At 39.5% G+C, this 21828-nt stretch overlaps 1 protein-coding gene across 1 annotated transcript in view; it reads right to left on the bottom strand.

Annotated features, from left to right (window-relative positions):
* NPLOC4 (NPL4 homolog, ubiquitin recognition factor) overlaps positions 1-21603 on the bottom strand; it is a 60441-nt gene extending 38838 nt beyond the window's left edge. Inside the window, exons 1-9 of the mRNA XM_036754963.1 lie at positions 21462-21603; positions 17152-17232; positions 13901-14013; positions 11282-11458; positions 9874-9922; positions 8966-9060; positions 6759-6882; positions 5428-5607; positions 3308-3394 (exon numbers count right to left, since the gene is read on the bottom strand). Of these exons, the coding sequence (XP_036610858.1) occupies positions 3308-3394; positions 5428-5607; positions 6759-6882; positions 8966-9060; positions 9874-9922; positions 11282-11458; positions 13901-14013; positions 17152-17232; positions 21462-21476 (921 nt within the window). The 5' untranslated portion in view covers positions 21477-21603. The remainder of the gene's footprint in view (positions 1-3307; positions 3395-5427; positions 5608-6758; positions 6883-8965; positions 9061-9873; positions 9923-11281; positions 11459-13900; positions 14014-17151; positions 17233-21461) is intronic.
* Between the last annotated feature and the right edge of the window lie 225 nt (positions 21604-21828).

Here is a 21828-nt window from a genome sequence, read left to right as displayed (position 1 = left end):
GTAGCAAGAAAAAGCAGTTCTATAGGAAGGGAAGAGGGGGCAGGTGAGGGGAAATGAGTGAATCTTGCTCTCATCAGATTTGCCCTGAGGAGGGAATAACACACACTCAATTGGGTATCTTACCCCACAGGAAAGAAGGAGGAAGGAGATAGAAAAGGGGGGATGACAGAAGGGAGGGCAGATGGGGGAGGAGGTAATCAAAAGCAAACACTTTTGAAAAGGGACAGGGTCAAGGGAGAGAATTGAATAAAGGGGGATAGGATAAGAAAGAGCAAAATATAGTTAGTCTTTCACAACATGAGTATTGTGGAAGGGTTTTGCATAATGATACACATGCGGCCTAAGTTGAATTGCTTGCCTTCTTAGGGAGAGTGGGTGGGGAGGGAAGAGAGGAGAGAATTTGGAACTCAAAGTTTTAAAATACAGATGTTCAAAAAAAAAAAAAAGTTTTTGCATGCAACTAGGAAATAAGATACATAGGCAATGGAGCATAGAAATCTATCTTTCCCTACAAGAAAGTAAGGGAAAAGGGGATGGGGGGGAGTGGGTGACAGAAGGGAGGGCAGACTAGGGAATAGGGCGACCAGAATATATGTCATCTTGGAGTGGGGGGGAGGGTAGAAATGGGGAAAAAATTTGTAATTCAAACTCTTGTGAAAATCAATGCTGAAAACTAAAAATACTAAATAAATAATCTAAAAAAATAATTTAAAAAAAAAGAAAAAAGATTTAGAAAGTACTTTTTCCAAAACAAGCATATGAGAGGAAGGTAGTCCAACAGGATCATCAGCATTATTATCTCTATTTTACAGATGAAGAAACTGAGGTACAGGGAACTGACATACCCAAGGTCACACAGAAATTAAGTGATCTGACCAGAATTTGAACTTGGGTCTCTCTTTGCACTTCACCATGCTTCTTTATCTCTGCCAGGAGGGATGGCAAAGTTTCTATCTTCTTGTGGGATTCAATCATAATAAAAATTCTAGGTACAATAACCTGATAAGCCTCTCCAACCAAGGAAGAGCTCTTTGTGGTCACAAAATTAGGAGGAACTGCTGGATCTAAGAAATAATGCTTCTAAGTGTCAACAATTATATGAAGAAAACACTATTCTCAATTCTGAATCTTTAAACATTAGTTTTCTCATAACCTTGAAGATTATATGTATACCAAATAACAAAGAATACCAGACTCCTCTTTGGGCCAACTTCTACTAATTCCTATCTAGAAGGTAACCAAGCCAGACAGCGAGAGGAAGGGAGGGAGGTATGGAGGGAACAAAGGAGGGAGGAAAGAAGAAACAAAGGTTGGTTGGTATCCCAATTATACCTTAGAAGATTAAAGTCTTAAACAAGGACTAGGCAAAAGTCATGAAAAATGTCCTGAATTACACTTTCCCCAGCTAAAGCACTTCAGTCATCTCCATCAGCCTGGAGTGGGGAGGAGCTAAAGAGAACACTTTTTCATCTCTTAACAAAAGGACACACAGACATACACATCCCAACCCACTACTACCACTACCACTACCACTACCACCACAGACCAATTACTTGGGGAATTACTTAGTGTCATTTGCCACAGCTGATGTAATGTGGCCACCTGAGTTCAGCATGACTAATCTTGCTTGCCAGACTTTTAAAAAAGCTGCTCAAGGAAAGGGGGGGAGATGGGGAAATTAAGGCTAAAAGACTTAATCCAAAAGAAGTCTAGGAATGGAGTAGGCAGGCTATAAGGCTATAGCAAAGTATTGATTCAAAAACACCCAAACATTAATGCAGTGGAATTCAAGTTGCAAGATCAGGATCTCAAGACCAGGAAAGCTTTTAAATCTGGATCTGAAATTTCTTTAAAAAAAAAAAATGAACTAGAGAAAGTTGGCAACAACAAAAAATAAAGCTTATGGAACAAGTTTGGTTAAGCAGTAAATGAAACATTATAAAAGCCAAATTAGGAATTCAGTCTCTTTGGGAAAAAATTTAAAAAGTAAAAAGTACTATGATGATCATCACTTATCAATAAAATAAGGTATCTGTAAAATTTTTAGCACAGTACCTGGTACAAAGTAGGCACTTAAGTGCTTGTTCCCTTTTCCCTTAATAGGTTTGTGGAAGAAATGGACACGAAATATTAATTTCTCTTTCAAGAGAGGACAGCTGGAAGAGATAGATAGAACCTTGGGAAGACAGAACTTTGGCACAAATATCCTTACTTCAGGTTTGAAATCATTTTAAGTTTTCTCCCCACTAAATTTGTAGGAACCTGATTTCCACTGCCAGCTAAGACTGACCCAAAAATATGAAGAATCAAAATCTGACTTACACATCCTGACGTTTAAACTTTGTTAGCTCAGACTTACAAGGCTGCTGACATTTAAATTTTTTTAGGTCACAAGCTCATAGACCTAGAGATGGAAGGGATTGCTAAGGACATGTAGTCCAACCCCCTCATTTTTACAGATGAAAAAACCGCGGCCAGAAAGGTTATGTGACTTGTCCAACATCGTGAAGGTGGTAGTAGTAAGGGGTCAAGCAGGGATTTGAAGTTCTGGGACTCTAAGTTCAGTGTTCTCGACATTGCCCCACACTGCCTCAATTTCCAAAATGTCATGTTCATGCATGTATTTCCTACATTTCTTTTCCCACATCTCCACAGCACGCAGCAACTTTACAAAGGTTTAGTATAAACAAGATTAACACAATCAAAGGGAAAATTCTCCTCTGCTTTCACTTTTGACTAGTCTAAATAAAACAATAAAAGACTTGTCTTCTCAGACTTCTAAACAGAAAATTCTATGACAACTGAATTGGACCTACAACCACAGAGAAAAGAAAATGTACAACTTAGAGGGATTTGAGGGCGCTGATACCCCAAAAAGTACACACAGAGCCCCACAGGAAAGAGAAACCAGGACAGGGAACTGTACCAGAGCAGCAATGCCATAACGCTCCAGGAATACACGCCTGCCAGGAACAGAAGAGAAAGGTCTTCCTTCTACTGCTTTTTAATGTAACCCTCAAGAAGGGTGGCTGATGACTTGAGAGTACAACAGCTCTGGCATTTGGATCTTTTTATGCTCAGGGAAACGTTCCCATGTCACTTTAAGGCCAAAAAGTATAAAAGCTATTGGCGCCCAATAAACACAAATGAGGCTTCAAAATGTGTCAGGTCTACAGCTGACCTTGTGCAGCTGGGGAGAATTGATCCCAGATGAAACAAATCCCCTCCCGCCTGCCATTCACCCAATACAGTACCCTAACATTCCTTCCTGCAAAGACTCAGACCAGCTGACAGAAGGCTCCAATACCTTTCTCAGGCCAAGTTTGGCAGCAATTTCATCTACTACTTCAGCTTTGGGATCTTCAAGGAGCTCCAGGCTGTTCTGTGTACCGATCTGTGGGGGAATTAGAAAAAGAGTATACATTGTAGAGTAATCACTGGGCTGATACTCAGAACCATGGGTATCCTCTTCACTCTCATTTCTTGTTAGAATGCATAGAGCTGCAAATACACTGAAAAGGAGAATTGTCCAGGCAAGAAAAAGAACTCTAAGCAACCAACTGAAAACATAGGCTTTTCCAAATCTGCAAAGTACATAGCTTTGCAGAAAAAGGAGGAGAAAAAACAAATGAAAACAGATTGTTTATACTGGTTTGGATCTAAGATAAAAGCTCTTTTTCTAAGTATATTGTCACTAAAGACTAATGGAAGGCTGTCCTCACCTTTTCCCCCCTTGAAAAATCTAATTTTTTGGAGTGCAACCCCATTCCAAATGATGGGCTTGTTCAGTTCAGAAGCAACTGGAGCCAAGAGCAAAATTAAAGCCAGTGCAAGTGGTAAGACAAAAAAAAAAGCAAAACAAAACAAAAAAACCCTGAGGCAACAGCCTGAAAAAATATTTTCGTGATTTATTTAACTTAATAGCCACTTTGCCATTAAAAGGTAAAAGAATACAAAATATTATGTAGGAGAGAAAAAGAAGCTATATCAATTCAGAAAAATTCAAAAGGATCCACAAAATATGTACCTTATGACATACAAACTGATCAAAGAACATCAACTCTCCTATTTCCTGGTAGTCAAGAAGTTTACTGAAGAACTTTAATCTTCACTTAAATGTACTTTGTAGCTCATTAAGAATAAGAATAAGTATCATACTTAGCCTCAGAGCTCCCAGTTGCAGGAGTGGGAAGGCAAAGTAATTCCAAAATTGAGTTTTACTAATTGAATATATCCTTGTAAATTAGTCAAATTCTGGCAAACTAACAAAAGTGCCGTTATGTTCGTCTGAATGTCCCCCATATGGAGATCATTAATACCTCTAGGGCACAGGTCAAATCAAGACTTTATTACAAATCTAGAGAAAAGTACTTGTTTAATGACATGTGGCAGCATGAGCTTCAACTCCTAATGAGCTCAAGGGTCGCTGAAGGTCAACTGTTACAACATTCAGGATCTCCAAATTAGAGACTTGATCATTCTATTCCACTAAGCTGAACGTGGGAGAGCCATTTTAACTTAAGAAAAAAACAAAACTGTTACCTTTAAAAGAATGTTTTAAAACTGTAATGGTTTATGATACATAGCTCCAGATAAATATTCTACAAATCTGGAATTTCCCAAGGAATTGTGATCTAAACTGAAAGTAACCAAGCTTCTTAAGTCGTGTCTCCATTGCCACCTAGTGACTCTTTTGCAAAATGATGAGTCATCATTTAAAAAAAAAAAAAGACCCAGAACACCCTCCATTGTGTTCTCAAATACAATGTGGGGTTTAATTTTTAATTTCATTTCATAACATTACCAGACAAACACGACACATACATGGCAACCAAAGACATTCCAATGTTCCAATTGGTGGCCAAATACATTCTGCAGTTAGCACTACTCAATACTACATTCTGTAGCAAATACTATTGGCTAAATTTCCTACTTAGGAACTATGAATGAAATGCTCTAGAAAAATCAGATAAAAAGACAGGTCATGTCTAACAAAGTCTGAGCACCCAAAGCTCCTTTTACATTGCATCCGCAGGCAAGATGAGACCTAAGGAGCAAGTCCTTAGCATGTACTGCACCTGTGCAGAGCTGTCAAATCCTCAGCACCCCCGAATCATGACAAGCAATGAGGTCACCGCGAATGGATGCTTCCAGTCCCACTACAAAGTTGAATGAATGTACATATCTTTGGAAGGTCTATCTTGTCAAGAGGAATATTTGGTCTTAATTGAAATGGGGGGGGGGGAGGGAACATTAACAATTCAAATGAAGACTTTTAGCATGAAAATTTAGAAATGCTAACTGAAAACAGCATTCAAATAAGCCTTCAGGAAGGAAATGCAGGTGAAATTTGATTTCTTTTAGCTCTACAAAAATGACTGACAATGAATTATCAAATCCTGTAGGTTTCTGTTTGTTTGTTTGTACCTGAGGGGGTTCATAAATGGCAGCAACCTCAGCCCTAATGCCAAGAGGAATGTCTTTATGCTCTGTATATCGTCCATACAAGTACCCAAAATGCTGGTTCCCCGTCTTTCTCCAGAAGTCAAGGAAACGATCAGCAACCGTGTGGTTCTCAAACATGATGTTGTCCACATGCCGATATTTCTGTGAAACAAATGAATCGGGTTCACCAGGATGACTTTCATTCCAAGAGATTCACGAAAGCCATAGTATTCAAATAACTTATTTTCCTACATTAATCTATTTTTAACTCTATTTCCTTCATATACTATTTTATGGAGAAGCATGACCAAAAATTAACATTAATAAAAAATAAGTATCATCAACAAAACTAATAAATATTTGGAATAAAGATAGGTCAAAATACTAACACTGCTTCAGGAACAGTGACAGGACTAAAGAGACTAAGACAGATCAATATCCTCATGAAACATCCATACCAAGACAAGCAGCAAGGGGTAAACACTTACCCAGAGTCTTAGAGGGATACTACCATTACAAAAACTCAAATTCACCTTAGAGCAAGGGTTCTTAACCTTTCTTTTGTCACTCACTGTCCCATTTGGGAAGCTGGTAAAACCTAGGGATCCTTCTTGGAATGTATTAAAATACATAAGATTATAAAGGAAATCAATTATACTGAAATAATTGTAAAAATATTTTTTAGGAGTTCATGGGCCCAGGTTAAGAACCTCTATTTTAAAGGATTGTTATTAAAATGCCAGCTCAAATAGCTTTTATGGCAAATAAAATACACAGGCTTAGGAAAGTAGGGAAAAAAGGAGGGGAAGGTCACTAGAGAGGCAAGCGGGAAAAACTACGTAGAAGAGTAATCTAATTTAGGGGTAAAGAATGAGTACAGAATATTCTGATTAGCTTTATATTTGGTCTGCAACTTTTACTATATCCCTGAGTCAGGAAGCTATAACCCAAAACTTACCTTTTGCTAAGCACTTAGAAACACCAAATAAGAAGAGATTATTAATAGCCTTTAAGATCTTAGAGAGGATCAAACTAGGGCTACAGCCTGCCATATCTACCACACAGAGTATAAACAATGGTGATATTTTAGACATTATCAAGTGAGAACACTGTACTACACTGTGCAATGAAAAAGGAAAACCTGCAGGCTGAGATTCCCTCCCCTCAAGAGCCGAAATTTCCCTGACATCCGATGACCTCGGAATAGTTAACAAACTAATCAATCACAAAACGCCTTTTATGCTTATTGCTTATGCAGCAGATGCTTAAGAGACACTTTTCTCAAAGTTGTCTGTTACAATGTAACAACTCACCTGTCTGTTCAGTGTGATGGCACTTGGCTGGCACTTGGTACAAATGCCATTAGGCCATGGAAGATGTCCCTCACAACCAGATTTAATCTTGCAGCTGATATTCTCCAAGGCAACAAATTTCCCCCTAAATAAAAAGCAGCTTTAATTAAATATCAAAATGTGGCCTGGGGAGAGCAGAGAGAGATGCAAAAGAATATGTTAAATACCTTATATTTCATGAACAGAATCCTCTCTAAGGAGCTAAACATCTGGCAGGCAGGAGTAAGAAGCATGTGCTAAAAATGATTCTATTACAAATAGCTAAAATTCTAGCACATTTAAAAAATGAGCTTCTGTTCATTTGGATTCAACAGGGAAAAAAGCAGTTTTATCATAAAAACCAGTCTTTTATTGCCATCACCTATTGTCACTAACATCTATGAATATTTTCAAGAACACTGTTTAACATCCACTTTTTTAGCCACACTATACTATCCTCTAAAAATTTTCCAAAGCTGTTTTAGTGAGTTTTAATGAGTTTCATTAGCTTTCAACTTTTTATCCTAATACTTACAAACTACATCTATCTCAGTCATGTAGATAATTCAAGAAAAATACACAAGTAACACTTGGGAAAATTATACCTTAGTTCAATTAAACACAAAAGTGTTCTATTTGCCAAAACCAAAGTTAAGAACTACAACCCAGAAAGCAAGAATTATACACCTGATTCTACCACTGACTGGCTTTTGTCGAATCTGGACAAGAACCTTCATTACAGGATGCCAGTCTTCCAAAGGGCAAAGTATTAAAAATACACAAGTGAACATAATGGTATGATTAATGTATTTTCAAAATCAATAGTTAAGTCAGCATATCAGCAACTGAGACATAAATGTACACTTATAGCCATGAAGCCTATCTTTCCAGATAATGTCACAACAAATGCCTCACTTACTACAACAGCTTTTTCATTACACCACCACTACAGACTAAGAAAAAATAAAAATAAAAATGTTCCTGGTCCATCACATGAACATGCCACTGCCCCTCCCTCTAATTAATAAGAGCCTTACAAAGTGCAAGTCCCACTAAGTAAACCTCCCTTCCTGTTTTTATTTTGGTAATCTACAGAGTTTTATACGCTGGCATGCAAGAATAAGGGTGAGATGTGAGATTCTATTTTCCCTCCAAAATGGACTCAAGGAAAAGTATTCTAAGACATCAATGGCTTGTCAGAATAAAAGCCATAATCAAATGGACAATGCTTTCTTCACTAAATGCTGCTGATTTGAGCTCAGTCACCGCCTAGCCTTGCTATACTAACAAGAATGTTAAAAGACCAAGGTGAAACTCTCTTGTTTTATAGGTGCCGTCTGTAGCACACAGAACAAAACCCCACAGGCAACGTCTGAGACGGGTCAGATCAAAACGTTTAAACTCAATCCCTTCTCTGCCACCGCCATCAAACTCAATTTTGGCTAGGGCTCCATTTTTATTCCCACCTCGATGTCTAATTAGTGAGGAAGATTGTTTCCAACACCAACTGCCAAAGCTCCATCCCTCTCACGACCAAATTTCCTCTGTAATAGTAACTAAACTGAAAAGTAGAGCTCCAGCCAGGAGAGGTAGCCAAAACCATCCCGATACGTTTCCACAGTACAGTGGTCTTAGACTGCACAAAACTCTGGCGTATTCATCTACCCTCTTTAGGCACTGCACTCTGGAGCCTGATGAGATCATGAAAACTATTCCCTAGGGTTCCCCAGTGGTCATTATTTGGGGTTTCTGATTCTAGGACCAGAAGTAAAGAATCATAGATGCAGACCTGGAAAGGACCAGAGGTCATCAACATACCCCCATGTCACTAAAGCCCAGAAAGGTTACATGATTTGCCTGGTGTCAACCAGCTAGTACACACTGGAGGTAGGGTTCAAACCCAAGTCTTCCTGACTCCCCAGTCTTATGTTGTCTATGTGCCATACAGTTCCTCACAGACACCTCCGCCGACCTTCAGAGCCACCCAGCGCTGGCTAGCCAATTGGCAATCACCTAACTTTTTTTTTCCTAAACTGAACAGAATTAACTAATGTGGGGGTTTCTTCCCATATGAAATTAACCCTGTTTTTATCATCCTTATACCTGGTGGCAATCACGAGGTAACTGCCAGCAATGCAAAAAGGCATTCCTGTCTGTTAAGATGCAATTACTGTAGTCTAATTGCTTACTTATCAGCCCCTCCGGTCAGTTTTCGAATGTAGGCATGGAAGGACATATGCTTCACAGGAGGTTCAAGATGGTTCAAGTAATCTTCATCAAATGGCTGCCAAAATGCAAATATTAAAAGAGTCTGGTTATGCACCTGTCTGAAAACATGCTGGTTACTGAAAAACAAGCAAACTGGATTCAGCTGCTTACAGAAAAATAATCTAGCTGCATGTGCTCCCTCTGTAAGTCAGGCACTAGTGACAGGAAAAAAAAATAAAAAAGTGGATGCATCGTTTTAATTTACCACTCTGTTCAAAACCCCACAGATTTTCTCCTTGAAAAAAAGTCCCCGATTCAAGAAAGAAGTTTACAAAAAAGTGCCAGAAGTCAGGTGAGCCCATCCAGAAAATCAGGGTGGTCTTGCTATAAATTCAGGGCTCCTGGTTACCAGTCAGCATTATCATGGAAACTCTTAATCTCAACAGGGCAAATTGGTAGAGGAGACCCAAGATTCGGGCAGAAGTAAATCAATACAATGACAAGCATAAAAACTGACAAGCACAGCTTTGTGTCAGTTTTTTAAAAGGATTGGCTGGGGAGTCTATTGTAAATGGTGTCTCTTTATCACAGTAAAACAAATGCTTTAACCATACATAATCCACAGAGAAGGTCACTACCATAAATAAGGACTCATCCTGTTTCTGCAGCTCACACTGGTGGGAATATGAGGCCCAGGGCAATAAATACGTTAAGTTCTTCAAATTGCTACTACTGATCAAGGAGAGATTTAGGGAAAGTATTTAGACAGTTCTATGAAAGAGACCATCAACCAACACTAAAATGTATGCATGCACACACACACACACACACACACACACACACACACACACACACACACACACTTCCTCTCTCTCATAAAAATTCTTACCTCGAGAGGTACACAGTGCACACATTTTCCCAGAGGACCATGACGGCAACTAGGAATATTATAGGCCAAAAAATGAACACAGATTAGTTTGTTTTTCTGCTGGTGCCTACTACCATTTTACACACTAAAAAAATATATATGAATATCACATAAAACATGATTATGTAGAACACTTCAGAACTATTTAAGAGCATCTTTTTTCCTGCTTTCTTAATTTCTTCATTAAAGATTCTTACTGATGTCGTTTATATTTATTTCACCTAAATTTCTTCCATATCCCTCTCTACTCCAGGAAAGTCATTCCTTTTACGAAAGAATTTTTAAAAAAAGAAATTTAAAGGAGAAAAACATTCGGCAAAACTGATCATTACACTGGAAAAATCTAACATTATATATGCAATGTTCCATACCTGTGCATCCTTACCCTCCCACCTCTTCTATGTCTTCTAGTACATAATTTCCTATTGATAACATGTCAAAGTTTAAAAAACACACGCACATTCCAGTTTGAAATGATTTCCAATGAAGCTACAGGTAATAAAAGGAAAGCTAGTAATGGGTTCCTAGGAGGAAACCCAAATGGAAGAGTGCTGCTAATGGTTACAGCTGAGACATGGATAAAAGCCAACTATAACTGAGTCCCACTTGTGGTTCTTTAATCTAAGAAATAAAAGTTGCTGAAGCAGCACTTGAAATCTCAATGCTTCAATGTCAGCACTACATCATACTGACAAATTTATATAGTTAAAAAGAGTTAGTACAACAGAGACAAACAATTTCTCTCAGAACTATGTTGATATCTCTAGTGTAAACCAAGAGATTTCTTCTGCTTGGTGTCTTAAAAAAAAAACCCTAAATATGTGTATGAGTGCATATATATTTTACATAATAAACATTTAGAGAATAAGTGATTTCTTGAGCAATGAAACCTCAAAGTGGAAGGACCTTCCTACTTACATGCTATTAAAAATCTGTTTGTTACAATTCAGTTCTGCCCTTTTCAAACTTTTCAAGCCTCATTTTGCTGCCTAAGTGATTCGGTATAAGTTTTTAGAGTGTGGCTCTTAAGTATGATCATTCTTAAGGAATGGTTTCTTTCCCTTGGTCTTTTTACAAACTTTTCCCCAGGACTTTACAAATTTCTTCTGAAAGTGCATGTTAGAGAAATTTTGAGTGTCTGAGAGAAAACTAACCCAATGATTTGAAGTGAGTTTATCTGAGCAATGATTTAGATATTACTACTCAAATTCAATACTTGAATTTTTCATTAAATACTTATTAGACTCAGACTTAGCTTTCTTGGTTACTGACCCACACTGGCCCTTCACGTATCCCTATAATTCCCCCTATTAAGATTGCTTAAATAAGGAAGAAATAAGTGAACTGTTTGATCACAATCGACACTCACAGTTGTGGGTCTCGGTTCCTATAAATCTTTCCATCCTGTTTGCTAAGGTATTGATCAATCTCATCTTCTACCACATTGGGAGCCCCCCAAACACGCAGTGCTTGAGAGGAGGAAGTTTCCATGTCAGATGACGGTCCAGCAAGGCTCGAGGGGAACAGGAACAACAAATCGCCATGTCTATTCAATAAGAAATATCAAAGGCAAGCTTTTATCAACAGTAATTTAGTGAGCCCGTGTACAAAATCCAACTAAATATGCAGGGTCCCTTAACGTAAGTAAACGATTATGTCAACTATTATGATGAAGTCCCAGTTTTCATTATGCCAGCATCCTCTTAGTTGTTTTATAGGTTCCTTACCATAAAAAAATTTATTACTTTGTCATCTCTAATTGTCCTACTTTCATCATTTTAAATGTAAAACATGTCCTCTAGCACAGATTTATACTGGTGACCCAAAAGAAGACCCAACTAACAGTCTAAATTCAAAGGGCTATAATCTGATACTAAATAAAAATTATCTTTGCTAAAATACTTTATTTTAATCAACCTAGGGACTCCTGGACCTCAAAGCACTTCAGGTATATAGAGATAGGGCATGAAATCAAGAAGTTAAGACAATCCATTTCTACTGTGCACTCTATTTACCAATTATACTCAGCTTTTATGTATGTAGAACCAAACATTGCATGAATCTGGGTTCAGAGGACTTTGGTTTGTATTCTAGGTCTGCTGCTTACCTGTGTGACCCTGCCCAAGTCACTTAAGAGGGCTAAGCTTAAGCTAACTCTTCTACAAACTGGGACCTGCTTTGTAGTGCTGTTGTGAGGCTCAAATGATATAATGTAGGTAAAATACTTCGCAAACTTTTCAGTCAGTTTACTCTTATTATTAAAGTATTATTAGTTCTTTTCATCCCATTTTTTCCACTCTCTCCCAATACCATAATGCCAGAACAGAATAAAAGATGACCTAACGCCCAAAAAATGGCTCTTAAGATGCAATATACATCTATACAAACATTTCCAACAACAGAAATACACATATTGGTTCTCTATGACCTCTAGGATCATATATGAGATCTTCTGTTTGGCATCTAAAGCCCTTCACAACCTGGCCTCTACCTTTCCCATGATGTCCATGCTCCATCAACACTGGTCACTTCTTGTTCCTCACACACAAGCCTCCTTCTCTAGCAGTGGCTCTGCGCTAGCTATCTAGCATGCTGAAAATGCTCTCACCTCTGCCTTTTAACTGTCTTGGCTTCCTTTCAGACTCAGCTCCAAAGCCCACCCTCCTCAGAAAGCCTTTCCTGGTTCCCCCCACCCTGCCACTGCTAATGCCTTCCCCCCCCACAACCTTTTCTCTATTATGTATATCTCTTGTATGTACATAGTTGTTTGCATGTTGTCACTCTCACTACAATGAGTTCCTTGAGGGCTGTAAGCATTTCCACTTTGTAGGTCTGGCACACAGAAAATGTTTAAAATATGCTGATAATAACGGACATAACATTAATTGGTTCCTGGAAAACACATAGGCAAACATTATAAGGGAGCAGCTAGTGATATCTGAGGAAGGCATATATAAGTAAAATGGCCCCTAGTAAGGAAACTGATGCTCATGCGAATGTTTCACTGGGATTTGACTATTATCTTGGATTATTGCTGACGATACAATTTGCAACTCTAACAAATGGCCAAACAGCAATCTTGCAATATGATAATGAGGTTTGCTGATGACAAAATAATAATATGAGAAATGACACTGGTCAGAGTAACATACGAGATCAATCAGAAAACATTTATTAAGCACCTATTATGTGCTAGAATGACACTAAAGAGACCTATAATTTGCACTATCATGTGTTTCTTCTAGGTAGAGTGTTCAAAAAGCTTTATAAAGATCTTAATGTCCATCAAAGAACATCTGCTTCTTGACAGATTAGACCCATAGGATGGTGGCCACATAGCAATATAACAAACATACACCTAAGGGCCACAGAATTCATGCCATACAGTGCTCCAAGGAGGGGATGCCTGGAATCCAAAGTGCCTTGAGACTGTACTAACTTAAGTGATTACTGTACATACAGAAAACCTGCTCCAGTGTGGAGCAACAATGAAATAAGAGGACTGTAGAGTGTGAGTCCCCACTGACACCTGCATCTGGCTACAGAGGAAAGCAATGTCTTCAAGAGGATTCTGCCACCTGAAAAAAAAAAACAGCAACCTGTGGGGAAACCACACTGCTGGCACTCACGGACAATGGAGGTCTTTAGGTATAAAGTTAATTGACTTGACTTCTTCCCAAAGAACTACATTCAAGGTCTTTTGTTCCTAAGAAGCTGAGTGTGCAGCTTATCCAATCTCAGCACACTTAGGCTACAAATCTTTTCCCTCGATGACATACCTCTCAGAATACTGCAAGTCAATCAAATCTAGCTCAACAGTAACTGCAGACTCAGTTTGACTGCTTAACACCTCGCGAGAAATATGACAGCCATATACTAGTCTGTAAATAGGGGAGTATCTAGACTGCCTTGAGGAGATGAGTTACAAACGAATCTACCTCAAGCAGACAACATTTGCTGTATGAAATTCTCCCCACTGAGTACTTACTTAATTTTTAACAGGTTGAGGGATTTGTTCGGTGATGCTGTTATCTCTCCGGTCTTGTTTCTATTGATGTAAACTGAGAAACCATTATTCCGGAAGCCAAACTCTTTTGCAACCTAAAATAAATCCAAAACAACAAAGGCATAAACACACGCATACATATGCACGCGCGCGCGCGCGCGCACACACACACACACACACACACACACGAGCACACCCAGATTTTCTAAGTTTTTAGGTTAAGAAAATTCTGCATTTGATGGGATCCTTCATTATTATTTTGCTAACTTTTGAGTAGTTTCCAAGAAAATGAATTCCCTCTGAAAGACAGGTGGCACCTCCTACATATATGCTGCTCACTCTAGAGTCAACTAGAGTAAGGAAATTAAGTTCGAAAGAAGCCAGTCCCTTGCACAAACATACAGATTGTCAACAGAAAATATGGTAAAAATAAATTTAATGAAAATGTAAAGCAACAGATATAATCACAATTTCATTCCATATTAATTAAGCACCTACTCTGTACAAGGTAGATGAATAAAACAGTTTCTATCCTCAAATAACTTATAATTTAACAGGGAAGGTAACACAAGTAACTGTAATACAAATTAGAATATAAATGCATAGAAAGGTACAATTAACAATCTTACTTGAATATTTCAAGTATTCATGATTTAATTAGTGTAGGCATCTCTGCTACAAAAAAAGATTTAAATCTCTGCTTCTTAATAGACAAGTCTTGCTAATAAACTGTCATGCCCCCCACTCCATCCCCTTCATGCTTTCCCCCACCTCCTCTCTCCAAAATCAACCTCCTGGTGATGAGTTTCTTTAAATTCTTCTAGGCTGGTCCTTGGATACCAGCCCTGCAATCCTCTGCCAAGGCCCTATTTGAATCCATTCAGCTTGGTAAGACCTGCCAAAGTTTGTGATTTGCCGGCAGAGTCTTCAAGAATCCAAGGTCACCTTCATACCATGATGATGTATTATCTGAACAAACAGTAGTAATACTCATAATGATTCCTGATTTAATATAGTGTTTTATGTCTTACTAGGTGCTTTCTGAATTGCTATGAGAGTTACAAGGAAAATACTTTTAACTAGAGAGCAGTGCTGGGTGAAAGATCATGGAAAGTTTCCTAATGGAGGTAATACCTGAGCTGGGTCTCAAAGAATGAGGATTATTTCAACAGGAAGAGATAAGGAATACATTCTACGGCCAGAGCGAAGGCACAAAGAAATAAAGAAGTGGGACAATTCAAGGGAGTGACGAGCAGTCCAATTTAGCTGGATAATGAAAGACGTAATGGGGAGTACTGTCAGATTAGGCCAGAAAGCAAAGTGGGTGTCAGACTGTGGTTGGCCCTGGCTGTGAAGCTCACGGAGTTGAGTTTATTCAATAGACAATACGGAACCATAGAAGGTTTCTGAGTGGTGGAGGTACATGATCAAAGCTGCACAGTTAAGAAGATTACTTTGGCAGCCATTTGCAAGACAGATTGAAGCAAAGAGACAATGAAGGAAGCGAAACACTTTAGTGCTCCTTCTCTCTCCTTTTGTATTTTAATAAGTCTCTAAAGATGAACTTGTTTTTTCCATGGTTTTAAAAATATATTTTTAAGTGTAGTTGGATGCTCTAAATTAAAAAAACAAAAAACCAAGTCAAAGTAGATAATGAAACTTGATTTTTATTGATTTATAAGAATTTAAAAAAAAACAAACAAATTAACGTAAAGAGCATCTTGTAACAGACTCACTTGATATTAAACAGGTGCGCTAAGGACATACAACAACAGAAGCACAAGAATCACACTTCATCTTTCAAATGGTCTACTCTGTATCAGTCCCTTACTTTGTTTTTAAAAAACAACTTTCAACAAAGTCAAAGGGAGACAATATCAGAAATGTTGTAGAAGGGATTAATGAGTTGTGTGGAAGACCTGAATAAAGCTCTAAGACCTCTACAATTCTACGAAATATAGGCAACAAATTTTTAAGAACCAGAGTTGGAAATACTAAATTCTCAAGGTGAAACAAAGTGAAATACTAAGCTCGTTATTGAATGTTATCAAGTATGATGCTATTAAGGACTAGATGACAAGACATTTATATTAATCAATGAGATTATTTATAAAATGGTGACACAGATAGAATAGGAAGAGTTAATAATACTTACTACCCTTACTTTTCTTAAGGCAATTTTTTTGAAGGGACAGGATGGGATGCACTTTAAAAGCACGTTTCAGACCAGTTCTGCCTTTATTTTTATGAATAATTCTGGGAAATTTCACCTGGCCAATAGGTGCTCTATGATGGTCTGCTGAAGAGAGTAGAAACAACAAGGCTCACAAATCACATCCCATCAATATGATCCCTCCAGACCATCAACAGCTGGAGCTGTTATGTATGCACTCTCCCTAAGAAAGGCAAGATGCGACATAAACTGCTAGGAGGAAGCAGCGGGATTATAAAACAAGCTTCTCTACTAGCAAATCAAAGTCAGAACTCCAAGGTCTGTCTTCTAGTTTTCCCCCCAGGAAAAAAGCAAATGTTGATGTTTCTTGTTTCACAGCGTTTGATAATTGTATTTCTGAAACTGAACATCAAAGCCTCTAGCAAATAAGAGTCAAATCTTAGAATGCTTGCGGCGATCTTATAACCTCAAAAATTCAAAGCACAATTAATTCAATTTATTCTTCATATTTCCAGTTCACACTCTCCCCTACAACCTTTTTAGTAAGTCACTTTACTTCAGTTCAGTCTATAAAGACATCTCATACAGAGAACCAGTATTATCTCACACTTCTAAAAAAATGATGCTAACGAATGTCTATTACTCAGGCTAAAAAGGCAAAAAGAAAGAGTAAACTTAAAACTTCAGCAAGACTCCTCTAAGCCTTGTAGTTACTTTTTTATGGCCTTTCTTTTATTCACATTGTTTATATATTCAAATTGTTTCTAACATTTGGGTAGGTAGCAAACAGCAACAACAAATGCAAATATAGTTTAAGTTAAATATCTTTTACTTTTCAAAAAATGTTTTAATAACTTCATCAGCAAGTCACCTTGTAAGATCCCAAGCGCTGACCAGTTTTGCTACAAACCCAACCCCAGGATTTTACAGAATACTGATCCAATTATGACCACAGGGGTGAGGGAGGAGTGAGTGAAGAGACTGGGGGTCGGGAAATGGGGAAGAACGGCGGGCAGAGAAGGGTAAACTGCTGAAAGGTAAACACCAAAGTCACAGGTACCTTTTTCAGAAAGGTTGCAGCTGTTTCTCTCTTTGTTGCAGTGATCCGCTTCACCCCCTCTGGTGACTGGACACGGATTATCTGTTAAAAATGAAACAAAAAAGTGTTACGTCCTGCCCCATTATCTGGTTGAGACAAAAACAACAATAGCTTTTCAGCACTAAAACAAAGACTGTCACTGAAACTTCAGAAGCCTCAGACCAGACTTTTTTCCTTCTTCTCAATACCAAATCGATTCTTTCTAGAAAATGAAATGGTGAAAAGGAAGATTTGCAATCACCATCAGGTAATGTCATGTTATCTACAAGCATAGCCCTGAGTCGCAAGTTTCAGATCATTTTGAAAAGAGCAATGGCTTCATGTTTTGTGCTGAAAAACACAGCTTGCATTTGAGCAATTATAAAAGACTAGATCTGGGACGGTAAGATTATTTTTATCCTGAGCCTTTGAGATTTATTCATGAAAGAAAACATGTATTACCACTGAAAGAAGATTCAAAGTCCTTCTGAAAAGGAATTCACTTGATTCTGGAATCTTTTTACAAAAGTACTGACTGACCTGTAGTATAAGAAATCAAACCACCACTCACCCTTGGTAAAAAGTGCAAAAGAATTAAGAAATATAGTCCTGTGCCGTAATAGAGAAAACTCAAATGCATTTTTATAGGAAGAGAGGATAGGCACTGGGGCTGTTACCTCACTAGTCTAGGGAACTTCCAATGAGGAAACTTTCTCTGCCAATGGAGACAGGTACCTTCTCTGCAAGGTAGCTTTAGCGAGCTGGCTGAGTCACTAAGAGATTAAGTGACCTGCCTAGGGTCACATAACCATTGATTGTCAGAGGTGGAACTTGGACCCAGGTCTTCCAGGATCTATCCACTATACCTCACTGCCTCTCTACTTTTTATAGCAATCCTAAAAGATCAGGTACAGGCTAAGTTGGGAATTAGATATGTTTGTCCACTGGGCAGAGGTCACCGCTTTCTAGAAGGACTTAAATTTTTCATTTGAATCAAAGTTATCGCTTCATGCAAAGAGTGCTGTTGAAACAGAAGGACAATATTGTGGAAAAATAAATGCTGCTCTAACCATATGAACAGAAACTGTCCTTGCAACAACAGACTGCCAGAAAGCACTTCTGCTATAGTTATTTTTCTCAACATTTACTGTACTGTTTTTGGATAAAAGGGCTAACTCATATGAGAAATGTATGATCTGTTAAAAATTATTTCTACTATTACATGGCAAAATGCCCCACTGGCTCATGATTGCCTGAACTTGACATATTCCGGGATCAAACTGATCAAGGCTAATTCATGTCCTCCCAAAACAAAGGATCACAGGATTTGGAGCTGAAAGGAATCTTCAAGGTCTAGTCCAACCACCTCATTCTGCAGATAAGGAAACACACTTAGAAATAGGAGATGATTTTCCCAAGGTCACAGATAATAAGCAGAAGACTCAGGATTCAAACTCAGGTGCTCTGACTCCAAATGCAGTACCCATTATACTATAACAATGTGATGGGGTTTTTTTGGTTGTTGTCTAATAAATCACTAACTTTTGTCTGAAAAACTTTGTTGTTGATTTCTGAGTTTAAGGCAGTTTATTTCTTTGGATGAACATTATGGACATCTCATTCATTAAAAGTTTAGAAAAAATTAATTTACCTGCTTTACCCTAAACTTTTAAACTCAGATTAGCCCTTTTAGTTTTTGGATTGTTCATTTTACATGTGGATTAAAATTTCAGTAAATGTCTCCACATTAAAAAGCACTTGAATACTTCAATGCAAAACATATTTATAAAAACATTTCCATTAATATCTGAATCCACTAGTTCTAAATGAACTAAGAAAAAATATTCAGCTGCCTGTTCTCCCACAATAATTAGGAATATTAAAACTAGTTCCTGAACTGATCAATTCTACTCAAAAACACAAGGTACTTATTTCTCCTCTAAGAGGTCCCATGGCACACATATCCCCATCCCCCCCACCGCCGGCCTACTTCTGCTCCTACTGTAGACTGATCAAGAGTCCAGCCTGCTCAAAACGCTAGGAGAGGAAACCAGGCTTGTCTCCTACTGTACTACAGAGTATAAACTCCCTACGGGCAAGAACGGTCTCATTCCAGCCTAGTGCCCGGCACTTCATAAATGACTGTTTAGTCTACCTTGAGAACTTCACTGTGTAAGAAAAGAAATTCCAGGTTTCTGAAATAGTTCCTCAAACTACAGATATTATTTTCATTTGATCATCTTAAACAGTGTATAACTATATATGCTCCCAAACCAATTTCAAATTTCTTAGTAAAAGATAAAACTAGATTGTACTAGTTCTATAAGACACAAGAAGAGACACAGACCTGAGGGTATAATTACAAAATTTCTCCATCTATAAAACAAGAACTACTATGATAGCTTGTACGTACTTCACAGAAACAGAATGTTTAGAATTAAAATTTTAGGGACTTTAACCTTTTGCGGGGGGGAGGTGCACAGATCCCTTTGGAAGTTTGGTGAAGCCTATGTACCCCTTCTCAGAATGTTATAAAGTCACATACAAAGACTTACAAAAGAAGTACAGTTATCAAAATATTTTTGTAAAAGTTCCTAGAGTCCAAGGGTAGGGAACCTTCGGACTTGAGGCTACACGTGGCCCTCTAGGTCTTCAAGTGTGGCCCTCTGACGGAATCCAAACTTCACAGAATAAATCCCCTTAATAAAATTATTTGTTCTGTAAAACTTGGACTCAGTCAAAAAACCACACCCAAGGACCTAGAAGGCCATATGGCTTAGGGGCCAAAGCAGGTTCCCCACCCCAATGACCTAGACCATAGGTTAGAGTTAGACCCTCGGCTTTTGACTGATGTGATGATCTCAACAATACACTCAATATTTTTTAGAAGAAACAATTCATCTAAACTCATTTTTCCCCCTAAAAAAAAAAACATATCTCAAAAATGTAGCATGTGTAAAGGTGCTTAGTTGTCCAGTCAAAACATTTCTACAAGACACCTAGCTTTATTAATGGTGACGTAGCCTTACAAAAGTGGTCTTTTTCTGGCTATCCCTAGACTTAAGAACTTTGTAACAAGATCTTAGCATTCTTATCCTCAATAGAATGAAAAGTTTAGTTTTCTTGTAAACGGAAGGTCCTAATGCAACTTTTAAATCTACCAACAGTTCCTAACCTATTTCTAGCCCCAAGTTAGTTGACTTCTGTAACCTTATTTTTTTTTCTGCAACCTCACATTTAAAAGCATCCACACTTTATTTTCTTAATTTTTCTTGTACTATTCCTTGTCTTCCTCCCTAAAGACAGACTCACCAATGAGTCTGGTTGCCGTAAAACAAAAAGCTAGTTAGGGGCAGGAGAGATTAGTCTGGAACGAAGAAGTTTGGCTCAATACGGACATATCCAGGGAGGGTGGCTCAATACGGACACACATCGAGGGATTGCCGGTTTCATCCTGAAGAGCTGCCCAAACAGCAGGTGCCAGAAGCGCCGTCCCCAAGCCGGGACAGCCCTCATTTCACTCCGCGGCCACTGCCCTTCTTTATTTACCACCAAAACGCTTCTGCCCCAATCCCCCCAGCTAATTTTCCTGAGTCATTTGCTGCTCGCGTAGAGCGCTTAAAACTTATCACAGCTTAAGCAATAACCGGTTTCTGCGCTTTCTGATTAAGATTTAATTTTGCTGTAAGGTATTAAGAAGCGATGAAGTCTGAGTTCCCAAGGAAAGAAAAATGAACTTCCTTCGCCAGTTCCCTCTAGACAAGCATTTAACAAGCTTTTTGGGAAATTGACAAAAATGTCACATTACTGTACTTTTGCTCTGAGCCTCCTCCGGAGGACAGGGAGTTTTTTTCTGTGCTGTCCTTATTTGTAGCTACTCTGCTCTTGGAATTCATATGGAGAAAGGTAAGGTGGGGGGCAGAAGGAGGGAACAGGAGGTCATGGAAGAGACGGGGTTGGGCTGTGGCCGGGGCTCTGGGGTGGAGAGAAAGAGGGTCTCTTTTATTTGGACTTTTCCTCTCCGGGCCTCCAAGGTCGGCTGGCTGACTCTCCCCCGGACCCCGGCGCTGTCTCGGAGGCTGCGTCCCGGCGAAGGCCGAGGATGAGAAGGGGCCCGGATGGCAGGGCCAGGGAAGGGGGAAGCCAGAAAGCCTGAGGGCCAGGGGGCGAGGGAGACGCGGGTCCACGCCCCGCAGGCCTCGGCGGTGAAATCTGCTGCCTCATCCCGGAGGCGCCCCACTCGGCTCGCCCTCCCCTCCCGCACCGGCCGGCCCGCGGGGAAACTGACTCACGATGCTCTCGGCCATGGCCGCTGATGCCGTCGCCGAGCCCCGGCGCCCGGACCCCGCCGCCCGCCGCCCCGAATGTCCCGCAGCCGCAGCTCCGGCTCCAGCCCCGGCCCTGGCCTCGCTCCTCCGCCCGCTCCTCAGCCACGGCCGCCGCTCCAGCTCCGCCCGCCCGGCCTCAGGCTGCAGCCGACGTCCCGGTGCCACGCTCAACGCGCTCCCCCCAGGCACGCAGAGCCGGAAACAAGGTTCCGGCTTCCACCGGGAAGGTCCGCGGCGCCACCCCTCCCCCTTCTCCCCAGTTCTGCAGCTCCCCCGCCCTGGGAGCGGTCTCACGGCACACAGCCCCCCCGCCCCCCACCGCCGGCCTACT

The sequence above is a fragment of the Trichosurus vulpecula genome, chromosome 4, assembly GCF_011100635.1.
Source record: "Trichosurus vulpecula isolate mTriVul1 chromosome 4, mTriVul1.pri, whole genome shotgun sequence".
NCBI lineage: Eukaryota > Metazoa > Chordata > Mammalia > Diprotodontia > Phalangeridae > Trichosurus > Trichosurus vulpecula.
Note: the sequence above shows the minus strand (reverse complement) of the source record. Positions and strands in the feature narration are given on the sequence as shown.